The 16,192-nt window shown below is 50.3% G+C and overlaps 1 protein-coding gene across 2 annotated transcripts in view; it reads left to right on the top strand.

The window, feature by feature from the left end:
• Positions 1 to 15,960, top strand: part of TSC22D3 (TSC22 domain family member 3) — a 19,995-nt gene extending 4,035 nt beyond the window's left edge. Inside the window, exons 1-3 of one of the 2 annotated variants that reach the window (XM_015408966.1) lie at positions 13,906 to 14,111; positions 14,240 to 14,291; positions 15,341 to 15,960. In XM_015408966.1, the coding sequence (XP_015264452.1) occupies positions 13,990 to 14,111; positions 14,240 to 14,291; positions 15,341 to 15,592 (426 nt within the window). In that variant the 5' untranslated portion in view covers positions 13,906 to 13,989 and the 3' untranslated portion in view covers positions 15,593 to 15,960. Of the gene's footprint in view, positions 1 to 13,905; positions 14,112 to 14,239; positions 14,292 to 15,340 lie in introns of those variants that run through there. The other variant, XM_015408965.1, reaches the window with a different exon arrangement.
• The last annotated feature ends 232 nt before the right edge of the window (positions 15,961 to 16,192 follow it).

Here is a 16,192-nt window from a genome sequence, read left to right as displayed (position 1 = left end):
ATCTCCAGAGTTAGACGGCTGCCCCTCCCTGTAGGTCTTCAGCTAGAGGCTGGGTAGCCATTGGTCAGGAGTGCCCTAACTTTGCATTTCCTGCACTGAGTTTGAAGGCCTCCTCCAGCTCCAGGACTCATATGATAGGTGGTCCAGCTGAATGCTTGGCTTGACAGGCAAAGAACCGTTCCCTGGATGGCTCCTAAGTGCCCTTTGTAGCTTCTCCAGATGCCAGCCAGGTGCATGCCTGTGGGTCACTCGGATAACTTGCTTTCCAAGGTATGCCAAGGAAGGGAGATCAGGCCTGTAAATGCCTATTTGCCATGAAAGTTCAATGGGACCATCCTGTTCAGAGGCAGGATACCCCTGGGAGACATGTAGCTGTTACATATTTCCAACTGGGGGACATCCTGTTTTCACTTCTTGTTCCTGGCATACATACCAAGGTTGCAACCTAATACTGACCAGCCACACCCTGAGCCCATTGAAGCCAGCAAAGCATTTCATATGGGAGACTGTCTGTCATCGTTCCCCCCCACACACACCCTTTTTTTTTTAACATCCAGGCTGATGAGGAATTTTGGAGAATTCAAAGACATGTGCACTGTGTTGTGCTATTTTGGTTGGTCTTAATAAAAGGTATTGCACGGCTTTTACTTTTCATTTTTGCTGTTAACCAACAGGGCTGCCTACTTTTTTTTAGTCTACCCTTGAATATCTGATATGGGGTACAAAGAGTCGGGAAGGGTCATGGTGCCATAAGATAAGATGCACCGTGAAGTGGGCTGTAGCCTCCAGCCATGTGGGGAAGCTCTGTGCTGTCACTTCTTATCAGCTGCCTGGAAACTGAGAAGAGGTAACCCGCATGGCAGATCACCACATGGTTAGAGGTGCCACATGGTAAGTTCTCATGCAGCCTCTCCATGGCTCCTGGTTACGAAAATCCACTTTTGTCAAGGTATGATTGGAAGCATCCCTAAGAGATATGGGCCTGGTCTTCTGCAACTGGGTCTCTGGATCAACTTCACCGGTGGCACCCTGAATTGTAGCTGGGCTGGCTCTTTGAGAGGGAAGTTGTAGTTTTCCAGGCGGGGGCTGGAAAGAGGAGGGAGGCAGGCAGGCAGGCTCAGCCAACAAAACCAGGGTGACTAAGAAGAGCCACCAGCTGCTGTGCCCTGTCATGCACTTGTGACTGCCTGGATGGAGAGGCAGAAGGGCCGGATGGGGACCTTGTAAGAAAGAAAGGGATCAAGGGACCGGATCAGTAGTCTTTCCTGAGCCGTTTGTGGCAGGAAAAACCCAGACAGGGTGAGGGGTAGCTGACTTAGGGCAACCAGGTTGAGACTTGATCATAACTGACTCAGAAGTCTCTTCTTAAAACGTCTTTACAAACTGAAGAACTGGTAATGGTGCTTCTCTTATACTTGTGGCAAAGAATGCTGAAAATACATGGCTTGCCACTTCCCACCACATGTGAGACTTGTACAAGCTTCTTGTTTGTGGGCTCTGCATTCGTCTGGGGCTAGGGAATGGCTTGAGACGTGCTCAGATTGCAGACAAACCTGTGTCCAGCAATTTTTTTTCTTCCCTTAAAACATCTGTGCCACCTTTCCAGATAAAAGAGTCCCCAATGTGGCAAATATCAAGGCATTAAAACCACATTTAAAATGCATATGTAAAATATTAAACAATACAATAAAAATATATAGGCATACAAACACAACACAGTCAGGGAAGAGGGGCAATAAGAATTTACTGGGGGTAGGGCAAACAAAACAAAGAAGTCTTCACCTTCTGGTGGAATATTATGATTCTGTTACTCTGTCTATGGCAAAAAATTTAGGGGCAATAATTAAACAGCAGCAGAAGAATATCAAGTCAGGCGTTATTTTATTATTTTATTTTCTGCTCAAGGCTGTAGCTGTTTGAGCAGTGATAGCTAGACAGACAGACAGACCTTCTGGTGGAAGATAATGACAGAGATTACACAGACAAATTCCACTGGTGAAGACGTTCCAAAGTTTCAGTGCCATGACCAAGAAGGCTTGCCACCCATCTGACCTCAGATGCCCGAGGCACCCACAGCAAGGCCTCCAAAGATGACTGGAGTGAATGAGTAGGTTCATATGGGAGGTGGTCCTAAAGCATGCTGACCCCAAGCCATACAGGGCTCTAAAGCCAATACAAAGACCTTGAATTGGGCCCAGAAGCAAATTAGGAGCCACTGGAATGATATGGTCCCAATGACCCACTCCAATCAACGTTCTGACTGCAGTATTACCTTGCAACTGTAGCTTCTGGACAGTCTTCAAGGGCAGGTCCATGTAGAGCACATTGCAGTAATCTAATCTAGATGCTACCAAGGCATGCATCACAGTAGCTAAACCTTCCCCACTATGGAGCTGGTTCACCAGCTGTAGCTGGTAGAAGGCACCCTTGACCATTACTGCTACCTGCTTATCCAACAGGAGGCCCAGGTCCAGTAGCATCCCCAATCTAGGAACTCACTCCATTAGGGGGAGTGCAACCCCATCCAGAACAGGAGATATCCCAGGGTGAAGCCTCCCTCCACACCAGTAGCACTTCCGTTTAGTTAAGATTGAGTTGCAGCTTGTTAGCTCCTGTCCATTCCAAAAATACCTTCAGGCACCTGTTCAGATCTGAGTACATGGTGGGCTGTTCCAAGGCATAACATCTATGTGGAATCTGCTGGAGAAGGTGGTATATGCATGGCTGGAGGAGGGCGGTGGAATTAGTTGTGGGGAGGCTGCAGACCCTTTGATCCAGCAGTATAAAACTTTACTGTGTAAACTCTTGGGTAGTGGGATGATGGAATACACTTAGGACATCAGAAATCCTAAAGAGAAGATGCAGCTTATTCCCATTTTGGCAGCCCTGGCTATTTTTTATATTACTATTATGGGACTTGCTGTAAGGCCTCATGTTTGGTAAAGGGGTGAATGTGAGCTGAGGTGGTGTGTGGAAGAATGCACATGCGTGCAGGCAATAAGAACTTACAAAGTTTGCAATGCTATATACAAAGCACCATGTATTCTATGCTAAAACAAAGTGCAATCCAAATTCTGTCTCTAGAGAACCTCCGTAAAATATGGCAGCTGGGGGTATCTGCATTATTTCTGTACATCCTGTATTCTGGGAGAGAGGTCCAGACGCTGCAGGTTGGCTCTCAGCTACACACCCAGTGAGGGCAGTGCAGGCTTCCCCCGTCAAAAGTGCTTTCTGACCATTGAACCTGCTTTTTGAAGAAGTTCTGTGTGGCTGAATGAGAGCAAACAAATGAGCCATGAAAACAGCCTGGCCTTGGGTTGTGCTCTGAAAAACATGTAGCTTCTCGGGTTCCAAAAGCCAAAGGTGCAGTTAAGCCCTCAAAGAAGGCTGAGACTTGTGTATGGGATGAAGACCTGCTGGGTGACGTCCTTGCTGAATGTGGCTTCCCCACCACCCCAGAACCAGGCAGCTAGCGACAGAATAAGAGGTCTTGCTTTTATTCAGCTCAGAAATCAGAGGTCCCTGCACAGTGTTTGTGGCATTCATCTTGGCACTCTGTTGGAGCAGATTTGACAACTCACTGGATTTGCAGACTTGGCAGGAAGCAACAGGATTTGCTTACCTTCTGCTTGAATTGCTCTGTGGCTGCCTCTTGAGCAGGGCAGAAATAGGGTCTCTTGTAGGAGAGGTGATGCCAATCAGTGCCTAGCATGACCAATCTTACCTGGCATTGATACAGTGGTCAAACTGCTTGTCAAACATTAGTTCAGAGGTGGGAGGGGTCAGCAGCACTGCCTTGGGCAGGATAAAATGGCTCCTCTGATCCGCATCCTTAGAATTGCTTTGGTGGTTCATTCAGTTAGATGGAGGTGGCCAGCCACTGAGCTGAGTATACCCTCTTCGCCTTTGCCTGGGGCAGGCAGGAAGCACCACTCTAAACCGGAGCAGTGCTTGGTAACTGACTGGGGCCTCTCCAATCCTAGCCGAATTATGTTTCCCAGCCTTCTAAAATGATGACCAAGGGTTTGCAGCCGAGACCAAGCTGAGATCAGGCACAACGACTCACTTCCTAAATGCCAAAAATGTTGAGTTCCCCATATCTAAGCCACAAATAGTTCCTTGTGCCCCCTCAGCTATTAGACCTCAGTTTCCCCTGCATCACAGTGCCAGTCCCAGGTCTGTAGGAATCTCTAAAAGAATTAGGGCTTTGCTGTTCCCCCAAAGAGCCAAGTCATATAGAACAGATTAGTTCCCTCCAAACCAAAACCAAAGAGCTCTTTTAAAAACAGAATTACAATTTTGCACCGAGAAAAGCTGGATTCTGTTTCGTATATAAATCACATCTCTTTGGCAACATTCCTTCTAAGAATCAAGGGGTGGGACAGATTGTTGTATAGGGCACCAATGGCCTATCCCCTGAATATCCAACTTAACTAACAGGGCAACCATAAATGGAGTTACACCCATTACGTCAGTGTACTTAGAAAAGCTTAATTTTGCTGAGGATTGCACTATAAACATATGACGTTGCCTTCTTTTGATTCAGAACTTAAGTCTGCCTAGTTCAATATTGTCAGCTCTGACTGGTAGAGACCAGGGGTCGTTTCGTAGAAAAAGAGCTAGGGGGACTCATTAGCATAACTCATTAGCATATACCACACCCCCTGACATCACCGGAAGTGTGTCATAAGGCCACACACCCCGCCCCCAACAGTCCCGGCCGCCGCCGCCAGCCTTGCAGCTCCACTGCCGAGCCCCATGAGGGGCCCGGCGGTGGACCTGCAAGGCCAGGAGGAGTGCAAGGAAGCCCCGCGAAGGCCCTCCCTGGCCCCAGGCAGGCAGGGGTGGGGAGAGGCAGGGAGGAAGCAACTTACCCTCCCTCTTCTCCTGCCTCCTCCTGGCTGAATGAGGGCCGGAAGCGGGGCAGCCGGAAGCGGGGGGCGGGGCTTCGTCATGTGCCCCGCCCCTGTACCTACCCGGGGGAACTGTGATCCCCCCCGAAATGACCTCTAGTAGAGACTCTCTGGGCTGGGGTCTCAGACAGAGGTGGGCCTTTCCCAACACCTGCCTCATGGCAGATTGAACTGGAAATGCCAGAGATTGAACCTAGGACCTCTTCTGCATACAAAGCCCATGAGAAGCCATGCTGCATTGAGTCCAGCTTCAGTTTTGGACATCTTCATTTAAAAGGATATTGGGAAAGATTGTGAAAAGCTGCTGCAAGCAAGGCAGGCAATACTGAGCTAGATTTGAATCCAATAGCACCTTAGAGACCAACATGGCTAAGCTCTGAAACAACCAATGCCAAGCTAGATGCAGCTGTCATGTGACAAGCTATAAAGCATCTTTGCAGGTGCTTGTATTCTACCACTGAGCCACAGTCCCTTCCTGTTTGGACCCCTCTGTGGCTTCCAAGATGGCCTATGCATTTGGGGTGGTTTTGCAGACGCAGCCTGTATGGGCAGAAGTAAAAGAAAGGCTCAGGAGAAAGCCAGTCTGAGTGGCCCCTGTGGTGCTACAAGCCAGCACTATAAGGCCACTCAGCTCAGACCAAGGCAGTGATGCCAACGAGGAGTATTGGTTCACTCATTGCTGCCTCCTGCACCACCAATGCAGCAGCGCAAGAAGAGGGGGGCGGCAAGCAGTGGGCCAATTACCATGCTGCTGGCCAGGCCTGGGGCTTGACTCTACTTGCTCCTTGCTGCCGGCAACTTATCAGGGCAGCAGCCCACTTAGAACTTTTCCTGTAAGTTCAATGGCCAGTCTGCCCTGGCTGCTACAAGAACTAGAACTTTGATTTTTCAACAGGAAGAAAATGAAAGCTGTTTCTCAGGATGCTGAATTTTGTTCCCAGTTGGTATCAATTATCTCTACAGCAAGACTACAGAACACATGCCAATTTGAACCTGATTGTGGTCCAAACCTATAGCTATTTTTTGGAATAAGGGTAAGCAAAAGTGCACAGAAAATAAGCAGAAAGCATTCCATTGACAAAAGGTCAGCTTCTCCATAGCAGCCAAAGTGGCTATTAATAGGAGGCTTTTCTGGGGCACATTCGGTTGGGACCTTGGCTGCCAGGAGGCTCTGCTCAGCTGCCTCCGGACACTGGCTTTGTCCCCCAGTGACACAGAACTCGCTGTCCTTGTTGAGCAGGTGGGAATCTCCTGCCCTTCCTTCCTGGTGGAACAAATGCGCCTGTCTCCCTTGGAGTCAGGCCCATAGCCAGGAAATTTTCAGGGGTGGGGGCACTGGGGAAACTGGTGGGGCGTGACATCACAAAATAAAAAACAAAAAAACACAATAATAAAAGGACTCACTCACCCAGCCGCTTTGAACTGTCACTCCTCCAGTGCTATTTCTACACGTACCGCCACTTCTCCCACGGCAGTGCCTCCCCGCGTTCTCTAGGCTCACCCAGTCGGTGTCTCTTCAAGCAGCCACGCAGGGGGAAGGCTCAGCACCACAGCCTGACCCTCGCCCAATCTCATCCCCACCCCCAATTAGGTGCCTACCGGGGTCCAGGTTCAGCTACACCACCAAGCAAGCCAAGCAAAGAGCCAAGGATTTTATTTGGAGTTTGCCGTTCATTCACTGGCATCTGGTGTGGGAATGGAAACAGCCAGCTAGGGAGGGCGGGGCTGGCGAGGTCACGGGGTGCCGGCGATTCAGAATGAGGCTAATCAAATCATAATTGGGAGGGCAAGGGCAGGGTGCTGGCGTGGCACGGTGCGCCATGGCGCAATTTAAATGGAATACTTTGCAAATAAATACCATTTTCTTGGATGCAAACTTGTGGGGCGTGGCTGGAAAGTCGGGGGCGTGGCCATGAGATGCCCCACCATGGCTACAGGCCAACTTGGAGTTCTCATCCATCCCCTATTTCACAGGAGACTTGTGGGGCAGAAGAAGCAGTCTAGTCTCCAGGAGCTAGAGGACAGCTTGCCAGAGTTGCTGTGGGTGGTGACTCACTCAGGACCTGGCAGAGGCCCAAGAAGCAACCAGCCGGCTCTTATACAAGTGGAGAGCAGCCTGTGGAAAATGCACACTCAGCGCTCGCACCTGCAGCCGGCCTCATTTGCCTGCTTTATCCCAGGGTGGCTTTGCTTGGTGCAAACATTCAAGTTCTGTGTGCACAGGATTCTGAGTGTGTTGTCGAGAGAACAGAGCTGCCTTCCGTCAGTCAGTCAGTCCTGGGAGAGCAATAGGGTGTGGTTCATGTCAGTGTGCCTGGAGCCACAAGGGGGGAGATAGAAGAGAGCCCCTACCCTTGCAGATAAATAGCTCCCGCCAAGGGTTACCTATGCCTGTGGCTCTCCAGTCCCCCCCCCCCAATATCATTAGGAGACAGCAGGCACCAGCCCTCACCTGGCCAGGCCTGGAAGTCAGGCACACGGAAGGGAAACAGATACCCTGCTGTGGTTCTGCTTCAGCCTAGCACTAGCCCCTATGATGGCTGAAGGGGAGAGGGAGTCCAAGACCACTGAAGAGACACTTTAAAGACTGACCATCTTCTTGTTCCCACACTGAGGCGTTCTGGACTAGAGGCCTCCCCCTTTCCAGACACAGGAGTGCTGAAGACCAGTGAGGCTTGCTGCATTCATCTCCCCCAAGCTCAAGACAAGCCCCTTCCAGGCTGAAGGAGGGGGGAGTCCAGTGACAGACGAGTGCTGAAGCTGTCACAAGGGGATGGACTGCTGGGGGGGTCTTGGTGACAATGAAGGGGTAGCACCCATCAGCAGACTACGCAGACTAAAAGGGCTGAACCCCTGAAAGGTATCAGTTGGTTACGGCGCTATGCGTGAAGTACTAGCCATTCTCTGGAGGTACGACTGCTGTCGTTACAAGGGGGCAGCTATCCCTGCTTTCTGTCTGGCAGCACTTTTCCACATCAAGAAGAGGTGCAGTGGTGGCTGTTCCCAGAGCTGGTGGAGAGACCCGTCTGGTGACCCAGGTCCAAATCCCTGCTCTGCCATGGAGACTTACAGTGTCACACAATCTTAGTCCAACCTTCCTCACAGGGTTGTTGTGATGATAAAATGGAGAAGAATGATGTAAGCTGCTTTGGGTCCCCACTGAGGAGAAAGGTAGGGTATAGATGAAGTAAATAATGAGGGGGCTAAAATTGCCCCCCTTCCCCCCCCCTCTCCCCCCCTCAAAAAATGTCAGGTCTCCATGCTATAATTATTACTAAAGCTCTCTTCCTTGGGGAAAATTTGTCTGAAGTGCCTCTCCTGTATCTGAAAGTTTCCCCCTCTGATCTCTTGATGCAGTCAAGGCCCTAAAGTGAGGCTGAAGCAGAGCTACCCTCAATATTTAGAGCTGGTGTCTGACCTTCCTGTGGACATGAGGTGCCATTTGCAGAATAGTGGAGTCTTTTCTTCAGGTTTGCATGGGTAATTGGGATGTGCAGCCTGCAGTGATCAGAGTTTGTGAGCTGCTGACGATCCCCTGTGCCTGTACAAACAAGAGTAGAGGATGCCTCTGCCGCCCCTCCAAGCACCCCAGTTTAAGCAAGCCGAGTGTTGGAAGCGATCTGGAGGAATGTCGTGGTGCTGGGCAGGGAAAATCCTCCTACAGATGCCTTTCCCTTCTCCCTCCCATTTAGCCAACGGAAAAGGAAACTGCCCTTGCTCAGTGGGTGTTTGTCCTGGCCAGGGGGTTGCTGGTGGCACATTTCCTATTTCATCTCCTCTCTCTCTGCCAAGCTTTGCCTAGCCAGGTAGAAAAGTGCAGGTGGTGTCACTGAAGCAAGAAGAATGCAGTGCGTCCTTTCTCGCGAGCCGTTTTCTCTAGATGTCTTTGACAAGCCCAAATAATATGACAGGATTAGCCCTGCTGACCTAGATGGCCGAGGTTCGTATGATCTCATCACAGCTTGGAAGCTAAGCAGGGTTGGGCCTGGTTAGTATTTGGATGGGAGACCGTGGAGGAATTCCAGGGTCCCTGTTGGCCATCCAGGGCAACTTGTTAACCATTGTACACAAGACAGTGCTGGACTAGATGGACCACTGGTCAGATCCAGCAGGGCTCTGCTTATGCTTAATAACTGACTGAGCACCATTGTTTTTAATGATGTTGGATGTTTTTATTTATGTATTATATGTTTTAATCATGGCATGGATGTACCTTGCCCTTGTGAGTCGTCCTGACCCATCGGGGAGGGCGGGATACAAATGTGAAAAATAAATAAATATGTTTCCACTCAAAGCCTGTCTGACCAGCAGAGGCTGACCTGCTTGGAGGTTCTGTGGTATCTTATCTCCTACTCAACGTGTCTTATTCTGTCTTGCAGTCTTGGTCAAACCATTCTTTGCTTCACACTGGTCACCTTGGCATCTCTTGTGGATGTTGCAGTATGTGTTATTGGTTTGTAAGGGTGGTAGTGGCAGAGGCAGATCAGACAGGTCCCGCAGAACTACTCCATGTCCTGCTTGTTGTTTGCCCTCCCGGGCAACTGTCTGGCCACTGTGTGCAAGAAGATGCTGGACTAGATGGACCGCTGGTCAGATATAGCAGGACTCTGCTTACTTTTTAGGTTTTATTAAGTTTTATGGAATTTCAGCAACCCCCCCCAAAAAAAAAATATTATCCATGTGGTTAAAGTGTGAGTGAATGCAGATTGCTGTACAAAATATTTGCCTTTGGCTAAGGGGTGCATACCCTGACCTAGATGGCCCAGGCTAGCTAGATCTCGCCAGATCTTGGAACCTAAGCAGGGTCGGCCCTAGTTAGTGTTTGGATGGGAGACCACCAAGGAGGTCCAGGGTTACTTGCTACACAGAGGCAGGCAATGGCAAACCACCTCTGAATGTCTCTTGCCTGGAAAACTGTATGGTGTCACCATAAGTTAGCTGTGACTTGATGGCATTTGCCACCACTGCAGCCTCACCAAAGCCGCCCCCCCCTCACTTGCCAATGGCTGACCACAATGCATCCAGACCCTTCTGCAGAGGTTGGCTGCACTCTGCTCAAGTAGCCAGTGAGTCTCTGCTCTGTTAAGACATCAGGAAAGTTTTCCTCCCAAGCAGTGCTGAGCTCTAGAGGAGTCCCATTGATGAGGTAGATAAAGGAGAGCTTTGAGGGCGAGCGGGGGGAGAAGGCGCACAGCTGCTGCAGCAAAACAAAGCAGGCTTCCTCTTCTTCCCCCCAGAAACTGCTTTGCGGCAGAGGCAGAAAGGAAGCCCGTCCCAGTGCTAAGACGCACAAGGCAGCCATGCTTTGGAGGCCCCTCCTGGCTGTGCGCTGGCGTGCCAGCAAGCCAAGAACTGGGAGTACTGCCAAGGCCTCTATCAAAGGGAGCAGCCGCCCAGCAGCTGGAAATGGGAGCCTGCCAGCAGGCAGAGTCCCCGCCGCAGACGCAAGCAGTGAAAAATAACCAGCCAGCAGAGGCAGGGTCTGATTTGGGAGGGGCACAGGCACCCTGGCTGCCCCCACTGTTAGCACCAGAGGGGCGGGAGGGGAGCAAGTTATTAATAGCAGCCATCATTATGCAGCACTTTTGCAAGTGCCTTATCTCAGCTGCCCTTACAGCACCACCCATGTAGGAGTTGATAACCAGGCCTGTTTTGCAGAGGGGAAAGTGAGGCCCTGTGGGAGTAACTTGTGCACGTGTGAGCAGGGATTGGAGCCTAAGCCCCACGGGTCCAAGTCTAGCAAGGCCTGCCATGAACATATGCTTCCTGTTGGAAGCTCCTGCCGCGCTTGACAGGGGCACGAAGTTGCCGGGAAAGGAGATGTGGCTGGGTATGGCCGCGGGCCGCAGCCCTGAAAGCTGTGCTTAACATTTGCTCACTGCTGCAATGCTGAGATAGGGTAAAACCAGCTGACAGAACCTAGTTCTGCCCACTGCACAACTTTGAAAGGGGCAGAAGCCCTGCCATTTAGAAGGGTGGCACGGCAAGCAGGCCTGTTCCCCCTGGTCCTCTCCCTTGGGCTCCCTGCCTGGCCTCTCTGCAGTCCTTCCCAGCAGGAGATTCTGGTCACCGTTATTTGGTGTTGCTCTCTGTGGTGCAAAGGAAACACCCCCTCTCTTTCCCATGCCACCAGAGAGCCTTCAGAGAGCCTTCCTGCCATTCAATGGAACTGTGGACTGGACCATTGTTATGGTCTAGAGCAGTGGGGGACCTGCGGCACAGGATGGCTGTTCCTGTGTCCTGTTCAGCCTCACTTGGCTTTTTTGTCCGGAGGAAAAAGAGGCCAGATCTTGCACAGAGCAAAGACTTGATTACTCTACTACAAATGGGAATGTGTGCAAAGGTATGCATTTTTCAGCATATTTGTGAGAATGAATGTGCAGCTCCAATAACAAGCAATCTGAATTGCAGCAAGGATACTCTGTGACGTAACAAGAAGTGTGGGGGGAGTGCAATGTGTTTGATTGCCATTGGTGCCCCAGTGGCATCCCTAAAATAGTGTCTGTGCAGCTATGTGGGTGGGTATCCGTCTGTTCTCCCACCCAGAAGTCCAAAGAAGTATGCCTGTTGAGGTGCTTCTTCTTACTCTGGGAACCCAGCTGATCCAGTGAACCATGAACACCCTAATTTATTCTGCATTTGGCAGAAAATCAATCGGCTATGAGGCTGCCTTTGAGTGATTCAGGGCATCGGAGGCTGGGATCTTCGACATGCAAAACATGTGTTTATTACCAACCTATAGCCCCACCTGCTGCATGACTTCCTGGACATGCTGCAAATGACCGCCAGGGGTCATCCTAAACCATAGAGAGAAACCGGGCTGGAAGGCCCGTTTTGGATCTGATCAAAGAAAGACACAACATGTTTTGGTAACTTCTTATGTAATCTTAAGTCTCGACCTAGTTGTGCGCTTGGGCGATACTTTGGATTTCTGGAAGCAGACTCTGCTGTTGTAATGCTCTCGGCTTTGTTTGCTGGAAACGGGCGGCGGGGGTGTGTGTGTTCTATTGCACAAATAATGTGCAAAATTCACTTGCAAGGCAACCAGGAAGGCGCTAGCAGACAGTGGGCCTCTAATTGATTTGGCAACGTATCTGAGCTTTGCTCTGTGCAGCTTTTAGGCCTGGGAAGAGTTGTGACCGCTCCTGCCTGACGGTGGCCAACTCAATTAAACCAAAGCGCTGGGATTTGCAGCCCGAAGTGCTTTTACTTGGAAGCAATTTCCGTGGTGTTCAAGCAACTGGATCACAGTCCCAAGTAAACTTATTTGGGGTCATCGTGGTAACGGAAGCGCTTTCCAAAGGCGCTGAGCTGTGCCAAAAGGGGATGGGCCTGTGGGTCACTGACAATATATGATTTACATGCAGAAGGTCAGGGCTTCAGCCCTTGGCGTCTCCAGATGCTTAAAAAAAACCCACCCTTCCTCTGCCTGCGAGCTGCTGCCGGTAGACAAAGCGGAACTAGGTGGGCTCTTTGTTGGAATAGGCCAGCTTTGCAGTTATTAGTCTCCATGGTCAGTTGCCTGGCTTCTCAAAAAAAATGGAACCGTAGGCTTTAACTGATATTGAAAAAGACTTTTCTCTTTCAGAAAGACTTTTCTCTGTCAGAGCCCCTGAAGAACTGTTGCCTGGTAGAGATAGATGGTCCAGTCTAGTAGCAGGCCTTTTATAGGTATATGAGATAGAGAGGAGGCAGCGTGCATTCACCAGGGTGCCAGCCTTGCCCTGCCAGAGCTACAGATTGGAGGACTCTGTCTAAAGTTTGCCAAAGGGAAGTCCGACGCCACCTCCCCCCCCTTTATCTGCGACCAGGCTCCTGTTAAGCCCAGTGATCCTACTAATGCCAAATGGTCTGCTCCTGAAGTTCAAATAAAAAGGAGTCTCGTGGCACCTTAAATTCTTGCTACGATTGTATTCCACCTTAAAACTTTTGTGGAGTCTGGACTAGGGAACCCACTTGGTCAGATGTCTATAGTGGGTCCTCACTGTTGCAGGCATTTACTGTGACAATGTTTAAAATTTTTATTTTTTATGTATTTGTTTTTATTTTAATAATATATCCCCCTAAGGAAAAAATACAACACTTACATATCAGAAAAGGGGAGAAAAAGAAGAGTCTTACCTATCTCTCTCTAAACTCCAGAACGATTTTTAAAAGGTCTGGACAGCAATAAAAAAGATGGGTAACTTTAGAAAGAGATTTCAAGGTGTGCAACATCGATTGGAATCATTTCATACCACAATCTATATGCATTTTGAAAATGTAGGCACAAAACATTACAACACAGAGCAAGTCAAATAACAAAAACACAATTTTCCAGACAAGATATATAAGCTTCAGGGTGAAAGAGCCCCGAAATGCAGGGAATATTAGGTTTCTATTTTGTGTTGTCCATTTCCCCTATAAAGTACAACATGAGATGTAATGATGTGGAATGCAAAGGGGATCGAGGATAATAATAACTAAAAACAGCAGTGTTCCCTCTAAGCTGAGTTAGTGTGAGCTAGCTCACAGTTTTTTAGCTTCCAGCTCACAGATCTTTGTCTCTTAGCTCAGGAAGGATGGCTCCAGAGCAAACTAATTTATGCAGTGGCCAAATCGCTTGTTCACAACTTTAATGCCAGTAGCTCACAAAGAAGAATTTTTGCTCACAAGACTCCAGATCTTAGAGGGAGCATTGGTCACTGAAGAAGTCTATAGTTTTGCTGAATTCGGAAGCACCAATCATGGTCTCCTTAAGCTTAACGGCCTTTCGGAGCGCATCGCCGTGCTGCCGCATTCCTGAGCGGTGCCAAGCATATTTGCTCCCTATTTGCACGGGGGAGGGGGAGGGGGAAGGAAAGTGCTTGGTTGGGAACGCGCCGGCGTGTTGGCCGTTTTTAACTGAAGGGGTGGGGTTTATTTGCATGTCAGGCTGACACCATGTGACGTCAGGGGAGCCGCTCTATATAAAGAAGAGCGAGACACGAAGGAGGCGCAGTAACTTCGGCGGTTTCCTCGAGGGGGTCAGTTACTGGTTGAGCGCTCTTTGTTTCCCCTGCCCCTAGCCAAGTTCAATATAGCCCGCTTCGTGGCAATGAGCACCGGCATGTACCAGTCCCCGATGGAGGTGGCTGTCTACCAGCTACACAATTTCTCTATCTCCTTCTTCTCGTCCCTACTGGGCGGGGATGTGGTCTCAGTCAAGCTCGATAACAGGTAGCGCCCAGGAGACGCGCGGGCGGGAGGGGGGTTGCGGACCGCCAGGTTGCAGCTAATGGGGGGGTGGCATTTTTATCTGTGCCCGGCAGTTTTTCTCACTTTCAGCCTTCTTTGTCTCGTTGCAGTGCGTCGGGGGCCAGCGTGGTCGCTATCGACAACAAGATCGAGCAGGCAATGGTAAGTCTGTCGTGGAGGGGGAGGGAAGCAGGGAGGGGTCGTTCTTTGTTCGCCGCCTGCACTTGGCCAAGCCGCATTGCAGTTCCTCTGCCTGCAGCCAAGACTTCCTTTCCTGGAACGCGGCAGCCTCCCGTTTAGAGAAGGGCGGCCGAAGCACATAAACGCCCGAGGGGAAGGGGGGGGGGGGGGGGGGAGAAGCACCGTGCCGTCTTTGCTGCCTTCCTCTATTGTCAGAGAGCTCTGCGGCAAACCCTCGGGAGTCTAATCTATGCCTTGGAATCCCAGGAACCAGCCGAGTCCTGTAAGTCATGTGCATAGAGCTGGTTGATGGCTTACTCATTAAACCAGCACTGCGTTTTCAAACCATAGGTGCTGATGGTGACTGGCAAACCCCAATTGCATTTCATCCCTTTATGTCAAATACTCGTAAAAATCCAGAAGCATTATAAAAAAAGCATGTGAACAGCTATCAAGTCTATATTTATGATCCCCAGTATTTGTTTGAGGGAAGGTGTGACGCTTCCATTGAAGCATCTAGAGCTTGTCACAGTGGCGGGTGGGTGTCTCTGTGGAGTGCCCTTTCCCACCTTGCTGAAAAATGACATTTCTTGCCCAGCTGGGATTGGAGACGGGGAACCTCTGGACAACCATGATGCCTGTTGGCCACCCCATAGCCATACGGCCACCCTAGCTGCTTGGGGCAATGTGAACCTGGTCTTTTGTGACCTATTTAGTACCCTGTCCTTTCTCCACAAGCATTATTTGGTGTGCCTGGTTCTCCCTTTTTTAGCCTCACAAGAGGTAGATTAGGCAAAGAGAACAATTGGACCAAGCCTGGTCTGGAAGAAGTCTCATCTGGGCTTAGTCCTGTACTGTGCTACACCAGATCTTACAATGCTCCAGTCTGAATAAGTTTGGAGGCAAGCATTCCTAACTAACAGCCCCTTTGCTTTTCTTTGAAGAGCAACAGCTGGGGGAAGGGGAGGTCTCTCTGGAGTAGTGGTGTGGATGCTGTTGACTCACCCAGGTACCCTTTTCTTCCTCTGCAGGATCTAGTCAAGAACCACCTAATGTATGCAGTGAGGGAGGAGGTGGAGGTACTGAAAGAGCAGATCAAAGAGCTGGTGGAGAAGAACTCCCAGCTGGAGCGAGAGAACAGTCTCCTGAAGAACCTGGCCAGCCCGGAGCAGCTGCAGAAGTTCCAATCCCGGCTGCCGCTGGAGGTGCCCGCGCCAACGCCTGAAAAGCAGAGCCGAGGAGCAGCTGCCCCGGCCCAGCACACTGGGGGTTCTGCGGTGTAAGGTGGCTCTGTCCTTGGGGTGGGCAGAGCCACGGAACATTTTCTACTTAATCTCCTCCTGAGTGGTTTCCTTATCTCTCTTTTGGAGGATTCTGGCTGGGCGAAAGCTGCTGCTGGAATGATGCCCCGAAGGGGGCTGGTTAAATTCCTGGCGGGCTGACTTGGGTTGGCCAGAGACTGTCTCCTGAAGTCAGGCGTGCAAGGGAGGGGAGCCCTGCACCACCAGGCGGCCCTGCCTGAAGGAGCTGCCGGCTTACCATCCGTCCCTCCCTGCTCACAACCTTCTGAAGAGGACTATGTGCTGGAGGAAAGGACCTCCTGGCCACTGGCACAAGACTGTTACTTGGAGGAAGGCAGCTATTTAAAAAAACAGAAAGAGAAAGGAGCTGCCTCTCTGCCCACCCGGGGATGGAGAAGAGCTGCTTGGCCTGGACGCTCAACTGTTTGGGGATTACAAGACTCTGTATTTATGGAGTGTGTGGCCCGTTTTCCTGTTACTAGAGGTGCAGAACTGCTTTCTGAATAGACTTGTGAACACCCAGCTGTATATGGCAGGGTTTCAGACTGGAAAGAAAATGTCATGCCATTGCATGGAAACAGT

Source organism: Gekko japonicus, unplaced genomic scaffold (assembly GCF_001447785.1).
Source record: "Gekko japonicus isolate JY-2015 unplaced genomic scaffold, Gekko_japonicus_V1.1 scaffold19, whole genome shotgun sequence".
Taxonomy (NCBI): domain Eukaryota; kingdom Metazoa; phylum Chordata; class Lepidosauria; order Squamata; family Gekkonidae; genus Gekko; species Gekko japonicus.
Note: the sequence above shows the minus strand (reverse complement) of the source record. Positions and strands in the feature narration are given on the sequence as shown.